Here is a 21,773-nt window from a genome sequence, read left to right on the forward strand (position 1 = left end):
GGATGCGAGAGAGAGAGAGAGAGACAGACGCACAGAAACAGACAGATAGACAGACGCACAGAAACAGAAACGGACAGACAGACGAACGCACAGATTGGCAGAGAAAGACAGAGACAGAGCGGTACAGTACCGAACAAGGTTAAGGGTTGGACGACTAAATTATTTAAGTATGTGTGTGTTACTCTTTTGTGGTTAAATCACTAGGTCATTCATCAAGGATGACGGCTTGCTGTACTCATTTCAGAAATTCGCCAACCCCCCTTCAGGTTTGCGTGCAAGTGCTTCGACCCATGCAAGCAATATTTAATCGGACTCTCTCAGACCTGTACAAAGTACGATAGGACATCTGACCGACACCTGACCATATGAATCGGACAGTTGAGGCAGTTAATCGGAGTATGACCGATGTCCGACGCCAAACGACATTTATGACCTAATAATAGAGACGTTTTATTATTTTTCTGTGTGCAGCCATGGATGGTTCCGTCGTGAAGAAACATCATTGGACTTACGCAGGAATAGAAGGTGAGTCATAATATAATGCGTTTGATCGATGACGACATGTGTTACGTCATCCGCTGAGCGATGAGAGCATCAAGGGTATTGCCCCCAACCCCTACCCTCATACTCAACACTTTCAGCTTTGTTCGCTTTTCATTCCTCTTCTTCTAGTCTGTCAGATTATAATTTATATAGCGTGATCATTGAAACATATATATCTTGTTTTCACTTGCAAGTTAAAGCTCCGTAATTTATCGCCCAATGAATTAACATGAAATGCAGCTGGCGTGCGAAATGTGCCGTTTTATAATCGCGTTAACGCGGGAGCCTCTTCACGGCGCACCGGTTAAGGGCAGAATATACCTGCGCAGTTTCAGCGGCACAGACGACGCACTGCATATTATTGATGCTGCGATAGGGATTATGACGAGAACTTGGCCTCTTTTCCTTTCACGCAACGTGTAGCGGGCTGGGATAATCTGCAGTGCGTCGTCTGTCCTGCTGAAGTTACATAGGTGAGCGCCGGGCCTTACTGTGACAGTAATTTATGGCAAATAGTCTGTCAGTCTGTAGTGCAAACACTTGCATCAACCGACAGTCATCCACGCCTAAGTGGCAGGTTGAAAGCTCTTCTCTTTTAAAGAACCACCGATAACTACTATGAGTCACAAGAAAAATGTACCCACTGTCAAAAGTAATCCAGCTCACTTTAACGAACATGAGTTTGACAAATTAAAGCGAGTTCCGAAATAATCCTGTCGGTTGTCTTTAGCTATGACTTTGTCTTGTTAAAGTCACCGTCTTTTCCGTGTAAGGCCTAAAAAAAATAAAAAATAGGTGTGGTTACGGTAACCCGACCTACCCTATTTTTAGGGGCCGACCCTATAACTTTTTATTACATTGATAAAAAAAAATAAAAAAAAAATATTAAACAAAAATATTAAAAAAAAAACAGTGCAGAAAACGCAATGAAAGCGAAAGCGCTCGAGTCGCACACTTATTTCCCTGTCAAGTAGGTTTAATTTGTACACATTAGAAAAAAAAGTTCAAAAAAAAAAAGTGATTGCCTACCTTCCTACCCTATTTTTTTTGGCTATGTTACCTTAGCCACACCTATTTTTTTTTTTGGCCTAAGCGATGTGGCTCAACGTCACGCGGATCTGGTGGGGTCCTGATTTGGCCAAAATGGTCCGCTGGACCCAAAAAGCAACAACTAACTAACTCGGATCTGGTCAGGCTTTTAGATGGAATATAAGACCATCCCTCCACTTGGTCACATACAACCATTCAACATCCTGGATACTCTCTGTGAAGAATGTGTATTTTTTTTATGAATACATTTCTTAACGCAAACTAGAGCGTCTATCTACAAAATCAATTGATAAAATATTCCCATGGTAGCAGCCTTTGTGTGACTATTTTTGGGGATCATTTATTATCATTTGTTTATCATTTGTGTGTGGCATGGAAGCAGCCTTTATGTGAATATTGTTTTTATCATTTATTATCATTTATTTATTATTTTTGTGTGGCATGGTAGCAGCCTTTATGTTGATTCTTTGTGTATTCAGATGGAAGGAGTGCCTTACCCTGTGTTAAAGCCTAACTGAACAGGGATGAGACGGTGACCTGAATCTTTTCGACTAGAAGGACTGTGCTTTTAACGCCTCTTTACGGAACAACGGCCCACAAACAATCATGTCCCAAATAGGTCCAAGCTACCTCTGAGGACGTTAAACCCCCACAGTCACTCAGTCAGAGACAACGGGTCTGCAAGCTTTCAAAGGAGACGTCTCCATTTGATGTTTGAAAGTTTTGTCGCCTGGATTCTGTCTTCGTCTCTGTCAAGATTTCATGTTTTGACATATCATTTTTTGTGTGTGGCTTTGAATACTTCACTTTTTGCGGATGAATCATAAGTGAACTTCTAGTTCTTTCCAGTTGAGGCTTTGTTGGTTTTCCGTCTCTAATTTGTAGTAAAAAGTTTTAAGCTCATGCCGAGATTAATGAGTTTAGAAATATGCAGGAAGTTTTGTAGCTTTTAATACTTCATTTTTTTGGCGGATGAATCCTAAATGTACTTCTAGCTCTTTCATTTTTTGGCTTCGTATGTCTTCCTCCTCTTTTGTTATTCAATAGATTTCGTACATATTTTGTGTAGCGTAGACAGTGATTAATGTGTTTATAAATATGCAGGAAGTTTTTGACAGCGAAAACAAAAGAAAAGCTATGGATTTGGACAGGACGCCCCAACCGTCTATTTACGTAAGGCAAAAGAAACAAGTCGCGTAAGGCGAAAATACAATATTTAGTCAAGTAGCTGTCGAACTCACAGAATGAAACTGAACGCAATGCCATTTTTCAGCAAGACCGTATACTCGTAGCATTGTCAGTCCACCGCTCATGGCAAAGGCAGTGAAATTGACAAGAAGAGCGGGGTAGTAGTTGCGCTAAGAAGGATAGCACGCTTTTCTGTACCTCTCTTTGTTTTAACTTTCTGAGCGTGTTTTTAATCCAAACATATCATATATATATGTTTTTGGAATCAGGAACCGACAAGGAATAAGATGAAAGTGTTTTTAAATTGATTTGGTTTAAACAAGTTTATTCAATAAATTCCATTGGTACTATTACCGCATACATGAAATACTAGAGGAATACCCGGCTTCGCCGGGGTGAATCGCGAGACAGAGACAGACAGCGTGGCGGTTCATCACAATCACCTCTGCAAGCGAAGTCCTGTCACACGGGATTGAGAATTTTAGAGCTTATTTCTTAGCCCTATATTTTCTGTTGTGGCTTTTCAAATGCCAGAACATACAGACAGACAAAAGCCGCTAGACCCCATCACAAACAGAACTCTACAATCAACAGGTTTTTTCCCACACACACACACAAACACACACACAGAGAAGCCGTATATATATAATATGTATATCTATATCTATAAATATATAGAGATAGGTGAGTGTATTTTTTGCGTGGCTATAAATTGATTCGACCTTTTCACTTTGACAGTACGAACAACTTACGGGTGCAAGGGAAGCGTTCTGGACAGCGCAGTGACATTCTAAAAATAGTACCTCAGAAACGGGAATTTGGGGTGAACGGCGCGACAGAGACAGACAGCGTGGCGGTTCACCACAATCACCTTTGATAGGCGAAGTCCTGTCAAACGGGATTGAGAATTTTAGAGCTTATTTCTTAGCCCTATATTATCTGCTGTGGCTTCTCACATGCCAGAACATACAGACAGACAAAAGCCGCTAGACCCCATCACAAACAGAACTCTATAATACATAGGTTTTTGCCTACACACACACACAAACACACACACACACACAGAGAAGCCGTATATATATATGCATATCTGTATCTATAAATATATAGAGATAGGTGAGAGTGTATTTTTCGCGTGGCTATAAATTGATTCGACCTTTTCACTTTGACAGTAAGAACAACTTACGGGTGCAAGGGAAGCGTTGTGGACAGCGCAGTGGACAGCGCAGTGACATTCTAAAAATAGTAATAGTAACTTAGAACTGAACGGGAAAGCCACACGAAGGAAGGGAGATAAACGCCAAACACTGGAGAAGATAAGGAAGAGTTACTTATAATGGTGAAATGAACGCAAAAACGAAAATGAGTTCAGCGCTGCGCGCTGAGAGCCCGTGTTGAAATATCTCATCGATGATATTGTGTCCGGGGTGTAGCTGAATACGGTGTCCAAATTTGAAAAAGATCCACCGAGAACTTTGGCGTTGTGATGTGGTGTAGCGGCTATGGTGTGTCGGTATGGGGGCCCGGGTAAGCTGAGGTGGAACCAAAATAGCTGAGGTGGAACCAAAATCGGTTCCGCGCTGCGCGCTGAGAGCACTTGTTGAAATATCTCATCGATGAGGTTGTGTCCGGGGTCTCTCTGAATAAGCCCACCAAATTTGAAGCAGATCCATCGAGAACCTTGGCCGCGCATCGCGCACAGACACACAGACAGACAGACAGACAGACAGACACTAGTCGTATATATATATAGAAGGAACATGGAGCACAACAAGCTAGGCTTATGAGCGTACTCTTAAAAGCAAATGAAATTTAAATTGATTTGGACAATTTAATTTTGATAATAATTTGTATATATTTAATTTTCAGAGCCTGTTTTTAATCCGAATATACACACACACACAGACACACACACACACACACACAGACACACACACACACGCACATACACCACGACCCTCGTTTCGATTCCCCCTCGATGTTAAAATATTTAGTCAAAACTTGACTAAATATAAAAAGAAATCAAAGATGGAGAATTTTGCCCTTAAGCTTATATGATCGTTTTTACATTTAGTCAAGTTTTGACAAAATGTTTTAACGTAGAGGGGGGAATCGAGACGAGGGTCGTGGTGTATGTGCGTGTGTGTGTGTGTGTGTGTGTGTGTGTCTGTCTGTGTGTGTGTGTAGAGCGATTCAGACTAAACTACTGGACCGATCTTTATGAAATTTGACATGAGAGTTCCTGGGTATGATATCCTCAGACGTTTTTTTCATTTTTTTTGATAAATTTCTTTGATGACGTCATATCCGGCTTTTCGTGAAAGTTGAGGCGGCACTGTCACGCCCTCATTTTTCAACCAAACTGGTTGAAATTTTGGTCGGGTAATGTTCGACGAAGCCCGGACTTCGGTATTGCATTTCAGCGTGGTGGCTTAAAAATTAATTGATGACTTTGGTAATTAAAAATCTGAAAATTGTAAAAAAACAAATTTTTATAAAACGATCCAAATTTACGTTTATCTTATTCTCCATCATTTGCTGATTCCAAAAACATATAAATATGTTATATTCGGATTAAAAACAAGCTCTGAAAATTAAATATATAAAAATTATTATCAAAATTAAATTGTCCAAATCAATTTAAAAACACTTTCATCTTATTCCTTGTCGGTTCCTGATTCCAAAAACATATAGATATGATATGTTTGGATTAAAAACACGCTCAGAAAGTTAAAACGAAGAGAGGTACAGAAAAGCGTGCTATCCTTCCCAGCGCAACTACTACCCCGCTCTTCTTGTCAATTTCACTGCCTGTGCCGTGAGCGGTGGACTACGAGTATAGGGTCTAGCTGCGTTGCATTGCGTTCAGTTTCATTCTGTGAGTTCGACAGCTATGCTTACTTGACTAAATGTGACCCTCCACGACGGTATGAGTCGCATGTCACCTTTGCATGATTTTCATATTTTTACATTTTCCTGAAGAGTTTTTTATGCTCTATCCAGTGGTGAAAACCGTTTTAGAAAAGAGCGTTTGAGTTATAAGCCTGTGACTAAGGTGACCCTCACACTGTTACCAGACACTCCCCGGACTTGTATTAAGCCTAGCGCAGAACCGCGCGAGGTGACATGCGACTCATTTCGTGGTGGAGGGTCACAAATGTTGTATTTTCGCCTTACGCGACTTGTTTATTTTTAATGCAACCTGTCACAACTGCCACATTGACTCCACAGGTCAATCACAGTGCACAATATCCGTTTTACGATACATGTTCTTATATTGAAAAATAAAGTGGCAAAGTCAGACAAAAAATAACGCGAGAGTTGCATGTGAAGTCCTTTCTATGTTATATACGAAGACAATAACATGTTTCAGGGATCTCGAAACTGGAAAGTTATCGACAGTCTTTCTTAATTATGACGTGTAACACATGATTAGCCACTATTTCAAAACACAGGATAAGTATACAAACAAAATTACCCACTTTACGTAAGCCGTCAGTTGTACCTCAATAGTTCTGCACAAATGTATCTGACAGCGCCAAGAAAACACGGTATATTATTCGTTGTTTTTTTAAATATTTTGACCAAAATATAATATTTAATACATATCGAGACGGTCAGTGATCCTCCGAAACCGCGCTAGTACATTTGTGTATCGATCGATTTTAGTTTAGAATCCCCGCTTTTTTTTTTTACCTTTCAAAAGCGCACTCTTTTGTAGCCTCGCCAAGCCGCCTAAATATGCGTTTGTGTCGGACTTTGACGTCACATTGCTCAAAGAATTAAGGGAAGTCCAATGTTCAATCGATAGAGAATACTACATGGCTTGCTGTGTCGTACCAGATTTACACGAGATGCTTTAAAAAAAAAATTATTGAACTGCGAGCGAAAGCGAGCTTTTCATTATATTATTTTGAAAAGGCAACGAGTGTAAATCTGGACCGACACAGCAAGTCATGTAGAATTCTGTCTATCATACATACCGTACTTAATGTATTTTACTCAAAACTTTCCGCAGTCTGTCTTTTTCGTCCAAATTGAAGACGCTTCTTTTGCAACCTCGATCTCTTCCAAAGCCTCGTGCAATCTTTGACGTCAAAGCAAAGAAACGTCACTCCAGAAAGTATAGCGTGACGCGTACGTTCTAAAGATTCTTCCAGGGGAAACAGCAGGCGCAAAAGTGTTTCCATAATGACGTTTGTCTCGGTGACTTTGGCATCATAAGCAGAGAAAAAGCAGGTCCCTGCAAGACTAGTTTGACACGAGCTCATATACGTGATATACACACACGTGTGGTTTGAACGAAAGTATTATTTCATGAGTGGTCTCTCTCACGTATGTAGGATAAATTAAGTTAAAAAACAAAAGATATCTGTACTCAACGATGAGGGCCCCAAAGGGTTTAAAATCGTGATCGTGATTGGCGTTTTTTGACCTTTCTGTGACCGTGATTGCTGAAATTTCCATTTCTGTGATCGTGATGGGACTTTGCCCGTGATCCGTGATGACAAAAAAATCAAGTCTCGTGATCGTGATCGTCATTTGTTTTCGTGATCGTGATGGGCATTATTGCAAAGCATTTTATTTTCAACGTACATTTTTCACAGCTGTATCACTCTATGATCCTCTATTCGTCAAGGAGCCAATCCCGATTGAAGGGAAGCAACAACACATTCAGAAATATGATTTTGACAGCGATTGCTTCCCTTTAAGAGAACCAATCACACACAAAAAAAGATCCAATCAGAAGGCAAATTGCAAAAGTCTGCCAAACTTTATCCAATGGAAGGGCTTCGTGCAAACATTTTGAGTGCATTCAGTCAAATTCGAATTCGAAGATCAAAAATGGCGTGCAGCAGTACTGTCATCGAACTTCTGTTATATTTTGTGGATTCAAGCCAGACCAAAGCAGGCGGCGAGAATGCCTTCCTTGGTGGAAAGGTCAGGTCGGTCTTTCCGAAGACGAAATATTATGGTATGTTGATCTATGTTGCTCTATGACTGTTCTGAATGTAGGCAAAGATCTTGAAATTTGTTCAAGATCTTTGAGTTTGAGTGAGATCATTGACATTGTCGACATTGCCACGTCCGGCTGTCACTCGCTCAGTGTGACCTCGACTGGCTCGAGATGGAGTCTGCGTGTAGCCAAAACCGAAACTAGAAATGTGTTTTTCATCCCAGCAACGTGGACACGCTTGGCATAGATTCTAATTGTCGCTTCTTTGCATTAAGCTTGGATTTATTTTAGCGCCTGTAAACTTTAATATCAACAATGGGTTAAATTCAGAAACAATGGCGGGGAGATGTGCCAGTTTGGGTCACTTGATCCTCATGTCAAAGACGATCAAAGTCATGTTCGTTGGGGATTTTATCAGGCATGCTACTTTTCCGGTAATTGCCGGAAATCCGATAAAGCCGTTTTCAAAATCCTGTCAAGTCAAATTTATTCCGGTGAAGTTGAAAGATTTCCGCAAAAACGATCCGTGCGAATATCGCGCAACGCGACCGGGCGCCGGTCTCAATGAAGCCAGCGCACAGTAGTGTTGTTTTCACCAGTTTGGAGGTGTGTTGAATGGTGGTGGGGGGAGGCTAAAATGGGATTTTGAACAAGATCACAACACTATTCTTTTCTTTATTTGGTGTTTAACGTCGTTTTCAACCGCGAAGGTTATATCGCGACGGGGAAAGGGGGGGAGAGGGGATAGAGCCACTTGTCAATTGTTTCTTGTTCACCAAAGCACTAATCAAAAATTTGCTCCAGGGGCTTGCAACGTAGTACAATATATTACCTTACTGGGAGAATGCAAGTTTCCAGTACAAAGGACTTAACATTTCTTACATACTGCTTGGCTAAAATCTTTACAAAAATTGACTATATTCTATACAAGAAACACTTAACAAGGGTAAAAGGAGAAACAGAATCCGTTAGTCGCCTCTTACGACATGCTGGGGAGCATCGGGTAAATTCTTCCCCCTTACCCTATTACAGCCCTGAAAATGATGCCCAGAATGCACCAGATTGCACAGATTTTAACCGTTTTTTGAAAAAAAATCCGGGGGGGCATGCCCCCGGCCCCCCCTAGTTTTTAATAATAAAAAAGTGCAACGTACAGTTCTCACTTTGTGTTGAATAGATCCAGAGGAGCGAATTGCTGTGTGGTTGTGTTTACTTTGACACGTGCTTTCTGTACATGCAACTTTTACCGTGACCGTGATTTGCCACTGGTGTTCGTGATCGTGAAAACAAAAATCAAGGTAACTGTGATCGTGAAAGCTAAAATTTCCCTTCCCGTGATCGTGATGATACCCCCCCTTTGGGGCCCTCAACGATACAAGAACAGCACAAGACGCTACGAATTTTCGCTTATATAAGCTTCATCAGGAACAAAACACAAAAGGCAACACAAAGCAGACGCAACACGGAACGAACAAGGATTGAAACGAAAATGGAGGGGAAACACAAAAAAGGGAAGGAACTCTAGGAACGGAAATAAATGACAGGGGAGAGAAGTGGTTGGATGATGTCAGGGGCACACGCACACACACTAACAGCATTACACAATCATAAAGGGGAGGAAAAAAGAAGAGAAAAAAAAAAGAGATAAATTAGATTATTCCCCCCTCTGCTTCTTTACCTCTGTAAACTTGTAGAGCTAGTTATTTTTCGATAATGACCCAGCAACCAAACAAATAACGAGCCAGCAACAGCCTGAATCCTCGATAGTGCAATGGGTTGAGAAGCTGTTCTGTTTTGGTACTACTTTTGCGACTGAAAAGTTCCGAACGCTCTATACGTACGAAATATACATCTCTGGAGCAAACAATACAAACATACCGCATTTAAATTAACAACTACAGGCCTGAACACATGAATCTCCATATAAAATCCATGAGTTAGGTTGTTTTCTGAATCTAGATCTGCCGTGCACACACCGTTCATCACAAGCAGATTCCCAAGGCAAGTAACTCATACTCTTGCCGACAAGAGTAGTTCCCCTTCTTTTAACGCAGTTTCTTCGACAACACTGACTGCAATCCGACGGTCAGTTTTCAACAATATTTCATTTTATAAACAGATCACACGCAACCAAATGCACACATCTCATCAATTTAAACAACATAAAGCGGTTTCATACACTATTTTCCCCAGAAAACTGAACTTCATACAGTAATTAACGTTGGAACACGGGTGCAAAAGTTCGTCTGCTAGTCCTATTTGACGAAAGAACATTATCCGAAACGATACTAAAACATAAACAGAACACACAATATCTGCCTTTACCGCCACAGCAGAATAACAGCATATCTGTGTACTTGATTTTAGTCTAAAACAGGGAAACTGACAAGAAGTGTTAACAGAATGGAATGATTTGCACGGAACTATACAACCGCGCATTAATCGATCGCCTGCGCAGGTTGACTGGTTGAGTGATTCGGATTCGATCAAACTTTCGCACAAAAACTCCTGTTTTCTTTGAATAACTGAAGAAAGGAGGAATAAAGAGGTTACACACCTCGTCTCAGTGATTATTAAAAATAATGGTCTCAGTTCGCGGTCATGAAAAAGCTCGCTGAAGCTCGCATTTTTCATGATCCGCCAACTTCGACCATTATTTTTAATAATCACTGAGACTCGGCATGTAACCTCTACTTATTTTGCTACTCGTCATAATGTATCTAGCATTGTTATGTCCATAGGTCCTGAACACTGGTCCCAGTCGTACCAGCACTGCGGAGGAAAAAGACAATCTCCCATCGACATCGTTTCTTATGCTTGCCTGTATGACTCAACACTGCCTGATTTCCGACTCAGCAACTTTGACGCCCTGAGCACCCAAGTCGGCATGGGAACGAATCTGAACTTCACTAATAACGGACACGCAGGTAAATATTATTGTTGTGTGTGTGTGTGTGTGTGTGTGGGGGGGGGTGTTGTGTGAGTGGGTGTGGGTGAATGGGTGTGTGAGTGTGTGAGGGTGTGTGGGTGGGGGTGTGAGTGGGTGTGGGTGTGTGTGAGTGGGTTTGAGTGGATGTGGGCGTGGGTGGTGTGGGTGTTTGTTGGTGTGGGTGTGGGTGTGTGTGAGTGGGTTTGAGTGGATGTGGGCGTGGGTGGTGTGGTGGGTGTTTGTGGGTGTGGGGGTGGGTGTGTGAGAAGGTGACTGACTGTTGGTTCGAGAGGTTCGTGTCTTTTTACATTTAGTCAAGTTTTGACTAAATGTTTTAACATAGAGGGGGGAATCGAGACGAGGGTCGTGGTGTATGTGTGTCTGTCTGTCTGTGTGTCTGTCTGTCTGTCTGTCTGTCTGTCTGTCTGTCTGTCTGTCTGTGTGTGTAGAGCGATTCAGACTAAACTACTGGACCGATCTTTATGAAATTTGACATGAGAGTTCCTGGGTATGATATCCTCAGACGTTTTTTTCATTTTTTTTATAAATGTCTTTGATGACGTTATATCCGGCTTTTCGTGAAAGTTGAGGCGGCACTGTCACGCTCTCATTTTTCAACCAAATTGGTTGAAATTTTGGTCAAGTAATCTCCGACGAAGCCCGGACTTCGGTATTGCATTTCAGCTTGGTGGCTTAAAAATTAATTGATGACTTTAATCATTAAAAATCTGAAAATTGTAAAAAAAACAACACATTTTTTATAAAACGATCCAAATTTACGTTCATCTTATTCTCCATTATTTTCTGATTCCAAAAACATATAAATATGTTATATTTGGATTAAAAACAAGCTCTGAAAATTAAAAATATAAAAATTATGATCAAAATTAAATTTTCCAAATCAATTTAAAAACACTTTCATCTTATTCCTTGTCGGTTTCTGATTCCAAAAACATATAGATATGATATGTTTGGATTGAAAACACTCTCAGAAAGTTAAAACGAAGAGAGGTACAGAAAAGCGTGCTATCCTTCTCAGCGCAACTACTACCCCGCTCTTCTTGTCAACGCGACTTGTTTTTTTGTGTGTCCCCCCGCCCCACCTACTTGCATGCTTACTCTGATTTGTGTCTGAAGTGTACCTGAAAGGACACCCTTGGGACGAACCAAATGCATCCCCACACCACTCTCTCTCTCCCTCCCTCTCTCTCTCTCTCTCTCTCTCTCTCTCTCTCTCTCTCTCTCTCTCTCTCTCTCTCTCTCTCTCTCGACTTAGGTTAGTACGTTTGTGTGTGGCTTCTTTCGTCATTCATACGATTAATCTACGTATCTAGCCATAAATTCACCACAACCCGCACCCCCCCCCCCACAGACACCCCCCCCCCCCCCCCATAAAAAAGCAAAAAAAAACAACATCTAAAAGGAAAAACCCTCTTGATTCGTTTAGTATAACTTGCGCCCTTTTGTGTTACCACAGCGTCAGTGCGTGTGACGGGAAACATGTTTGTGGAGGGCGGAGGTCTTCGTGGACTCTACCGGACCGCGGAGTTTCACTTCCACTGGGGCAGTCGTGACGACATGGGGTCTGAACACGCCATCGAGGGTGTCAAATACCCTCTGGAGGTCAGTCACACTTTAAACAGAATTGCGTTCGACGGTTGTGTCACGCGTAGTCTTAAGCCCGCTATAGGCTTATACTAACTACAGCCGAACCAAGCCGAACTAGGTTCGGCCATAGACCAAGGATAAATGGTCTATGGTTCGGCGAACTTTGCACTACTTTGTCTTCTAATCAGGGGATTCCCCTATGTTTGGGTTGCAGCTGCAACGTTCGAGGTTCGCCGATTCACTCCCGCAAACCTTGCAGCGCGTCAATGTAACCTTAGACGTACTGACTTTTCATTGGTTGAATATTTGTGTATCTTCATCCTTGAAGAAAAGTGACAATAATGGCGGCTATAACGGGGAGGGGGGGGCGTCGAGGGTCGAGGGCCAGCTTGTAGAACATGCTGCGGGGTCATTTTGAACACATTTTTGTAACAAGTTTTAAGCTCTTTGTGACACAGTACTGAGCTTTACTAGCAAGAGAGACGCACACTATAAACGCATAGTGTTCCAGTGTACAATGTTACAGAAATGTGTTTGATATTTTGTTCAATTCGGTTTAGAGTGCAGTTGGTCCAAAAACTGTTTGTATCAAACTCTTCCTAGCATATATTCTTTCACGGCAGCATCCGTCCATTCATTGGTCAGTTTATTCATCAATTATTCTTCGCAAAACGTCAAAGTTACAGGGACCGATATGTTTTTGTTCCTTACACATTCATATTCACACGCCATCAGGGGCGTCAAGACTAGTTCCCTCTGGAGGTCAGTCAGTGAGTCGTGATATTGTTACACACTCCTCCTGTGCATTCTCTCTCTCTCTTTCTCAATCTCTCTCCCTCTGCCTCTCTGCCTCTCTGTCTCTGTCTCTCTCTCTGTCTCTCTCTGTGTGTCTCTCGCTCTCTCTCTCTGCACTATACAAATATATCTTACAGTGCCTGCAAGGCATCAGAGATGTTTCGCACAGCTGCACTATACAAATATGTCTTACAGTGTCTGCAAGGCATCAGAGATGTTTCGCACAGCTGCACTATACAAATATATCTTACAGTGCCTGCAAGGCATCAGAGATGTTTCGCACAGCTGCACTATACAAATATATCTTACAGTGCCTGCAAGGCATCAGAGATGTTTCGCACAGCTGCACTGTACAAATATATCTTACAGTGCCTGCAAGGCATCAGAGATGTTTCGCACAGCTGCACTATACAAATATATCTTACAGTGCCTGCAAGGCATCAGAGATGTTTCGCACAGCTGCACTTTACAAATATATCTTACAGTGCCTGCAAGGCATCAGAGATGTTTCGCACAGCTGCACTATACAAATATATCTTACAGTGCCTGCAAGGCATCAGAGATGTTTCGCACAGCTGCACTATACAAATATATCTTACAGTGCCTGCAAGGCATCAGAGATGTTTCGCACAGCTGCACTTTACAAATATATCTTACAGTGCCTGCAAGGCATCAGAGATGTTTCGCACAGCTGCACTTTACAAATATATCTTACAGTGCCTGCAAGGCATCAGATATGTTTCACACAGCTGCACTATACAAATATATCTTACAGTGCCTGCAGCCTTGATATGTTTCGCACAGCTGCACTGTACCGTTATCACACTATGGACCGAAACATATTCATCTCACCGGCACAGCATATTGCGCAAAACGCGCTCATCGGCACTTTCAGAGTACCCAATAAATATACCCATGCGTGGACTAAGAAGGAAAGTACGAATTGCTTGCCACAATGTGTATTTTTTCTGCTTGAAAAACAGTTCGCTGATGTGGATCTGAAATGCGTATTTATTCGTTACATTTCCTGGGTTACAGTTTCTTTGAGGCAAAAGTCATCGCGGGGAAACCCTAATTAGAAGTAAATTATATGAAATGTGTGTGTGTGTGTGCGTGTGTGTGTGTGCGTGTGTGTGTGTGTGTGTGTGTTTGTGTGTGTGTGTGTGTGTGTGCGTGCGTGTGTGTGTGTGTGCGTGCGTGTGTGTGTGTGTGTGTGTGTGTGTGTGTGTGTGTGTGTGTGTGTGTGTGTTTTCAACCGTTCGTTATTCGACCTCACCTTACCTTACCTTACCTTATCTTATGTTACCTTACCTTTTCTTACCTTACATTTCTTCCCTTACCTTTTCTTAGGTTAACTTAGCTTAACTTACCTTACATTACCTCACTTTATCTTACCTTATCTTATCTTACCTTACTCTACCTTACCTTACCTTACCTTACCTTACGTTACCTTATCTTCCCTTATCTTATCTTACCTTACCTTCTCTTACCTTACCTTACCGTACCTTACCTTACCGCACCTTACCGTACCTGATCTTATCTAACTGCAGATGCACGTGGTGAACTACGCAGCGAGGTATGACACTCTGCTAGAAGCTGTGGACCAGGACGACGGACTTGCTGTGCTCGGCGTACTGTTTGAGGTCAGTCCCTGTACCATTTTAGGTGTACATATTCTGGGTTTGGTTATAGTTCATTTACTACAAACAAAATCTGTGAACACCACCCAAAATCTTCTTCAAACATTTTTGAATACGATTAGGTCACGAGAATGATAGTGACGATGGTATTGGTTTTCTTTATTTACTTTGTAAGATTGGTTGGTTGTTACTGTTTAATGTAGCTTTTGGTTTAAAGATACGTCACGTGCCTTCCCGTGTTAACGATCACAGACCTGTCCAGGGAACAGGAGCATCCCGCAAACTAGTCACATTCCAAAAATAAACAGCCAGGCTGCTTCTTGCGCAAATTGGGAACTGTTTGCTTAATAATTTGGTGACCGACAGCAGTGTCATCTAAAAATTAAGATAAACAAAAATGAATTAAAAAACCATGATATAAAACATCAAAAAAGTATTTAAACTGTGATCAGAAAGCAACAAAGCGCCAGAATGTATGCATGTCAGTGTCCTAATTGGAGGACGCTGTTATTTGATTTGAAGGCTTGGACAGATCTGAGAATTTGTTTGTTTGTTTGTTTGTTTGCTTAACGCCCAGCCGACCACGAAGGGCCATATCAGGGCGGTGCTGCTTTGACATATAACGTGCGCCACACACAAGACAGAAGTCGCAGCACAGGCTTCATGTCTCACCCAGTCACATTATTCTGACACCGGACCAACCAGTCCACTAACCCCATAATGCCAGACGCCAGGCGGAGCAGCCACTAGATTGCCAATTTTAAAGTCTTAGGTATGACCCGGCCGGGGTTCGAACCCACGACCTCCCGATCACGGGACGGACGCCTTACCACTAGGCCAACCGTGCCGGTAGATCTGAGAATACATCGAGTACATTATTGTACACATGAGAAGAAATGCATTTTGTTTCTGTCTGGGTTTTGAAGTTCGTGTTTTCATTACTAGCAATCACAGGCAAACATTACCCAATATTGACGGACTGTGTGATGATATCTTCTGCTATGGGCTGTTGAGACGGTGATATCAACATCGAGACAGGAGGTCGAGATTTTGATATCAGTGTCAAAACAGACCAATAGCAAAAGATATCATCACACAGTCCGTCAATGTTAAATATATTGCAATTTCTCTGGACATTTTGTATTCACTGTAAAGAAATTACAAAAATATTTGTCTCAGTTTTGGCTGTTCCATATCCCTCCCTCTGATTATTATTCATTTTTGTTTATTCTTTTCTTGTACTTTCCAGTTTTTCCAAATGTCTTTTCTTTCAAAATGTAATAAGTCGCTTGCTCAACTAAATTCTGGGATAATTACATTTTCATATATATTTTTTTGTTTTTAAATTTAGATGTCTTTGTTTTTGAAGTGGGGAAGCAACGGAAATGTCGTCGATATCACTTTTGCATTGAGCTCAGTTTTGCCCAATTGACCAATGGAAATCTACGTAACATATGAAATAGCAATATAAAATACTAAAGCATAGACTAAACATATAACAGCGACAAATACAAAACCACCTGCGGATACATTTTACAAAAACGACTAGGACTAACAAACAATCACTAAATAAAATAAAATAAAAATAAAATCTCTATTCTCCCCTAGAGTATTACCTGAGGTGCAAAGTGCTTCTACTCTGAACCAAAAAGAACACCAAACACAGTAGGAAAACAGGGCTCTCTAAATCAAACATAAATAAACATCACCATGTCCTCAGTGAAAAAAGTGGCTATATTGCTTCCACTCAGACACGAACTGCATATAACGCCCATTAATTATGTGTTGATATTTTTCTGCTTCACCCCAATTTTTTGCATAATTTATAAAGGCTGAGACAGGAATGCATATTTAACTTGAAAGCTTATACCATTATTTCAGATATCAGACCAGGACAACCCAGCGTTCGAACCCCTGGCGGAGTCTCTGCAGTACATTCACAAAGCGGGTATGGTTGTGTGTGTGTCTGATGTACTGTGAAATTGCATTCCATATGTTTTGATCAGTGGGTTTGAAAGGGAAAAACACGCACCCCAGTACATACACAAAGCTGGTATGGTTGTGTGTGTGTGTCTGTTGTACTGTGAACTTGCACACCAGATGTTTTGTCCAGTGGGTTTCAAAGTGAAAAAACGCACCCCAGTACATACACAAAGCTGGTATGTTTGTGTGTGTATCTGATGTACTGTGAAATTGCATACCAGATGTTTTGTCTTGTGGGCTAGAAAGTGATACAACGCACCCAAGTAAATAAAGATAATCATCAGCAAACCAAATCAGTTAAGCAACCAATTCAATAACTTCACTAGCAGTCAAATCAGTTAAGCAACCAATTCAATAACTTCACTAGCAGTCAAATCAGTTAAGCAACCAATTCAATAACTTCACTAGCAGTCAAATCAGTTAAGCAACCAATTCAATAACTTCACTAGCAGTCAAATCAGTTAAGCAACCAATTCAATAACTTCACTAGCAGTCAAATCAGTTAAGCAACCAATTCAATAACTTCACTAGCAGTCAAATCAGTTAAGCAACCAATTCAATAACTTCACTAGCAGTCAAATCAGTTAAGCAACCAATTCAATAACTTCACTAGCAGTCAAATCAGTTAAGCAACCAATTCAATAACTTCACTAGCAGTCAAATCAGTTAAGCAACCAATTCAATAACTTCACTAGCAGTCAATATAGTGCAATGAACAATATTGCATTTCTATGGTTTGTGGTGTTTTCTTTTTTTACGTTTATTTCCTGGGGGGGGAGGGGGGGGGAGGGAGGTGGGGGGGGGGGAAGGTAATACAAAATGATACCATAATTTTGATACTTACCGATTACCGTAATCGACACCAGTTCCATCAACAAAATAGATTTAGCTATTAAAAAAACACGTTTTTGTTGCGTTGTTTGGTTTCTTTTTGTTGCTGTTGTTCTTTCTGGTAGTGCTCAGTAACTTTTTTTGAAATGTGATTTTGGTGATACTTTTTACTAAAATGATCAAAGTCCTGTTATCTTTCAGTGTGTCAAACTGTGATGCATACAATAAAAGCAAAAATGTGACCCTCCACCACGAAATGAGTCGCGGTTCTGCGCTAGGCTTAATATGTAGAGGTTACATGCCGAGTCTCAGTGATTATTAAAAATAACGTTTAGCGGATCATGAAAAATGCGAGCTTCAGCGAGCTTTTTCATTACCGCGAACTGAGACCATTATTTTTAATAATCACTGAGACGAGGTGTGTAACCTCTTTATTCCTCCTTTCTTCAGTTATTCAAAGAAAACAGGAGTTTTTGTGCGAAAGTTTGATCGAATCCGAATCACTCAACGAGTCAACCTGCGCAGGCGATCGATTAATGCGCGGTTGTATAGTTCCGTGCAAATCATTCCATTCTCAGGGGCGGACGAGGGGGGGGTGCACAGGGTGCACGTGCACCCCCCCTCCAGCAAAAAAAAAAAAAAAAAATTTGGAAATGACCTTTTATAAGTTCAAATGGCACCAGATGACACCATTTTGCTTCTTTGAGCCAAATTTTTTTCCGGGGGGGGGCATGCCCCCGGACCCCCCTAGCAAATTCGGGCGCTTCGCGCCCATCACATTCACTTTCGATTCAAAGTGCACCCCCCCTTACAAAGCAACTGATCCGCCCCTGCATTCTGTTAACACTTCTTGTCAGTTTCCCTGTTTTGGACGAAAAATCAAGTACACAGATATGCTGTTATTCTGCTGTGGCGGTACAGGCAGATATTGTGTGTTCTTTTTATATTTAGTCAAGTTTTGACTAAATATTTTAACATCGAGGGGGAATCGAAACGAGGGTCGTGGTGTATGTGCGTGTGTGCGTGTGTGTGTGCGTGTGTGTGTGTGTGTGTGTGTGTGTGTGGAGCGATTCAGACTAAACTACTGGACCGATCTTTATGAAATTTGACATGAGAGTTCCTGGGTATGAAATCCCCGAACGTTTTTTTCATTTTTTTGATAAATGTCTTTGATGACGTCATATCCGGCTTTTCGTGAAAGTTGAGGCGGCACTGTCACGTCCTCATTTTTCAACCAAATTGGTTGAAATTTTGGTCAAGTAATCTTCGACGAAGCCCGGACTTCACTATTGCATTTCAGCTTGGTGGCTTAAAAATTAATTAATGACTTTGGTCATTACAAATCTGAAAATTGTAAAAAAAAATAAAAATTTATAAAACGATCCAAATTTACGTTTATCTTATTCTCCATCATTTGCTGATTCCAAAAACATATAAATATGTTATATTCGGATTAAAAACAAGCTCTGAAAATTAAATATATAAAAATTATTATCAAAATTTTTTTTTCGAAATCAATTTAAAAACACTTTCATCTTATTCCTTGTCGGTTCCTGATTCCAAAAATATATAGATATGATATGTTTGGATTAAAAACACGCTCAGAAAGTTAAAACGAAGAAAGGTACAGAAAAGCGTGCTATCCTTCTCAGCGCAACGAATACCCCGCTCTTCTTGTCAATTCCACGGGCACTGCCTTTGCCACGGGCGGTGGAGTGACGATGCTACGAGTATACGGTCTTGCTGCGTTGCGTTGCGTTCAGTTTCATTCTGTGAGTTCGACAGCTACTTGACTAAATATTGTATTTTCGCCTTACGCGACTTGTTACATTTAGTCAAGTTATGACTAAATGTTTTAACATCGAGGGGGGAATCGAGACGAGGGTCGTGGTGTATGTGTGTGTGTGTGTGCGTGCGTGTAGAGCGATTCAGACCAAACTACTGGACCGATCTTTATGAAATTGGACATGAGAGTTCCTGGGTATGATATCCTCACATGTTTTTTCATTTTTTTGATAAATGTCTTTGATGACGTCATATCCGGCTTTTCGTGAAAGTTGAGGCGGCACTGTCACGCCCTCATTTTTCAACCAAATTGGTTGAAATTTTGGTCAAGTAATGTTCGACGAAGCCCGGATTTCGGTATTGCATTTCAGCGTGGTGGCTTAAAGATTAATTAATGACTTTGGTCATTAAAAATCTGAAAATTGTAAAAAAAAAGAAATATTTATAAAACGATCCAAATTTACGTTCATCTTATTCTTCATCATTTTCTGATTCCAAAAACATATAAATATGTTATATTTGGATTAACAACAAGCTCTGAAAATTAAATATATAAAAATTATTATCAAAATTAAATTTTCCAAATCAATTTAAAAACACTTTCATCTTATTCCTTGTCGGTTCCTGATTCCAAAAACATATATATATGATATGTTTGGATTAAAAACACGCTCAGAAAGTTAAAACGAAGAGAGGTACAGAAAAGCGTGCTATCCTTCCCAGCGCAACTACTACCCCGCTCTTCTTGTCAATTTCACTGCCTATGCCGTGAGCGGTGGACTGACGATGCTACGAGTATACGGTCTTGCTGCGTTGCATTGCGTTCAGTTTCATTCTGTGAGTTCGACAGCTACTTGACTAAATGTTGTATTTTCGCCTTACGCGACTTGTTATGTTTTAGTATCGCTTAGGATAATGTTCTTTCGTAAAATGGGACTAGCAGACGAACATTTGCACCCGTGTTCCAACGTTAATTACTGTATGAAGTTCAGTTTTCTGGGGAAAATAGTGTATGAAACCGCTTTATGTTGTTTAAATTGATGAGATGTGTGCATTTGGTTGCGTGTGATCTGTTTATAAAATGAAATATTGTTGAAAACTGACCGTCGGATTGCAGTCAGTGTTGTCGAAGAAACTGAGTGACAAGAAGGGGAACTACTCTTGTCGCTAGACAAAGTATGAGTTACTTGCCTTGGGAATTTGCTTGTGATGAACGTTTGTGCACGGCAGATCTAGATTCAGAAAACAACCGAACTCATGGATTTTATATGGAGATTCATGTGTTCAGGCCTGTAGTTGTTAATTTAAATGCGGTATGTTTGTATTGTTTGCTCCAGAGATGTATACTTCGTACATTAGAGCGTTCGGAACTTTTCAGTCGCAAAAGTAGTACCGAAACAGAACAACTTCTCAACCCATTGCACTATCGAGGATTCAGACTGTTGCTGGCTCGTTATTTGTTTGGTTGCTGGGTCATTATCGAAAAATAACTAGCTCTACAAGTTTACAGAGGTAAAGAAGCAGAGGGGGGAATAAATCCGTATAAGTCTGGGGAGTGTTTGGTAAAAGTGTGAGGGTCACCTTAGTCACAGGCTTATAACTCAAACAGTTTTCGCTCTTTTCTAAAACGGTTTTCACCACTGGATAGAGCATAAAACACTCTTTAGAAAAATGTAAAAATATGAAAATCATGCAAAGTTGACATGCGACTCATTCCGTGGTGGAGGGTCACAAATGTGTGTACTCAGCAAACCGAAGGTGCCGGAGACATGGTTGTAAAATAATCGTCAGGCAGCCATTTTGGATTCCTGATTCACAAAATAATAATAATGATAATACGAGAATTTATAAGGCGCACATATCTCACGACAAGGCGACTCAAGGCGCACAATATATAGCGCGAACCACAATGAACTGTGCTCTCCGCGCTTTACATATTAAATTCTGCCGTGTGAGATGGAATTTTTGACACAATGCCTCACAGTACCTTGATAAATGTCATGCGAAGAAACGTCTTTATATATTTCAAGAAATCTTCTCTACTTGAATACAAATTGATTTCAAATCTGTTGATACAAAACTGTGGGAGCAGTATGTACATGGGTACATTTTATTTTTAGAACGCCCTGTTTACTTAAAGGGAAATGAAATTTTCTGTGTCACATTAATTTCTCTCTCTTTCCCCCTGTCAGGTGAGTTCCAAATGGTAGGCGGTGTACGCCTGCGTTCTTTGCTGCCCAGGGATACCTCCCGTTTCTACCAGTACAGCGGAAGTCTCACCACACCGAAGTGCTTGGAGACGGTCACGTGGACAATCTTCGAAGAACCGCAGAAAATCTCCGCTCGGCAAGTAAGTGGCTGAATCTATCATTTGTAACTGTTGTTGTTGTACGCGTCTTGCTACCTTGGAAGGACTGCCTCGCTGACCTTGCATCACAATTCACACAGCTCATCCGTCCAGATG

General features: G+C 41.0%; 1 protein-coding gene across 1 annotated transcript in view; it reads left to right on the forward strand.

The window, feature by feature from the left end:
* LOC138977110 (mucin-2-like) overlaps nucleotides 1-21,773 on the forward strand; it is a 120,570-nt gene that overhangs the window by 74,867 nt on the left and 23,930 nt on the right. Inside the window, exons 2-7 of the mRNA XM_070350019.1 lie at nucleotides 472-525; nucleotides 10,480-10,665; nucleotides 12,145-12,290; nucleotides 14,621-14,713; nucleotides 16,592-16,658; nucleotides 21,502-21,659. Coding sequence (XP_070206120.1) covers nucleotides 472-525; nucleotides 10,480-10,665; nucleotides 12,145-12,290; nucleotides 14,621-14,713; nucleotides 16,592-16,658; nucleotides 21,502-21,659 — 704 coding nt within the window. The remainder of the gene's footprint in view (nucleotides 1-471; nucleotides 526-10,479; nucleotides 10,666-12,144; nucleotides 12,291-14,620; nucleotides 14,714-16,591; nucleotides 16,659-21,501; nucleotides 21,660-21,773) is intronic.

The sequence above is a fragment of the Littorina saxatilis genome, linkage group LG9 (assembly GCF_037325665.1).
Source record: "Littorina saxatilis isolate snail1 linkage group LG9, US_GU_Lsax_2.0, whole genome shotgun sequence".
Lineage (NCBI taxonomy): Eukaryota > Metazoa > Mollusca > Gastropoda > Littorinimorpha > Littorinidae > Littorina > Littorina saxatilis.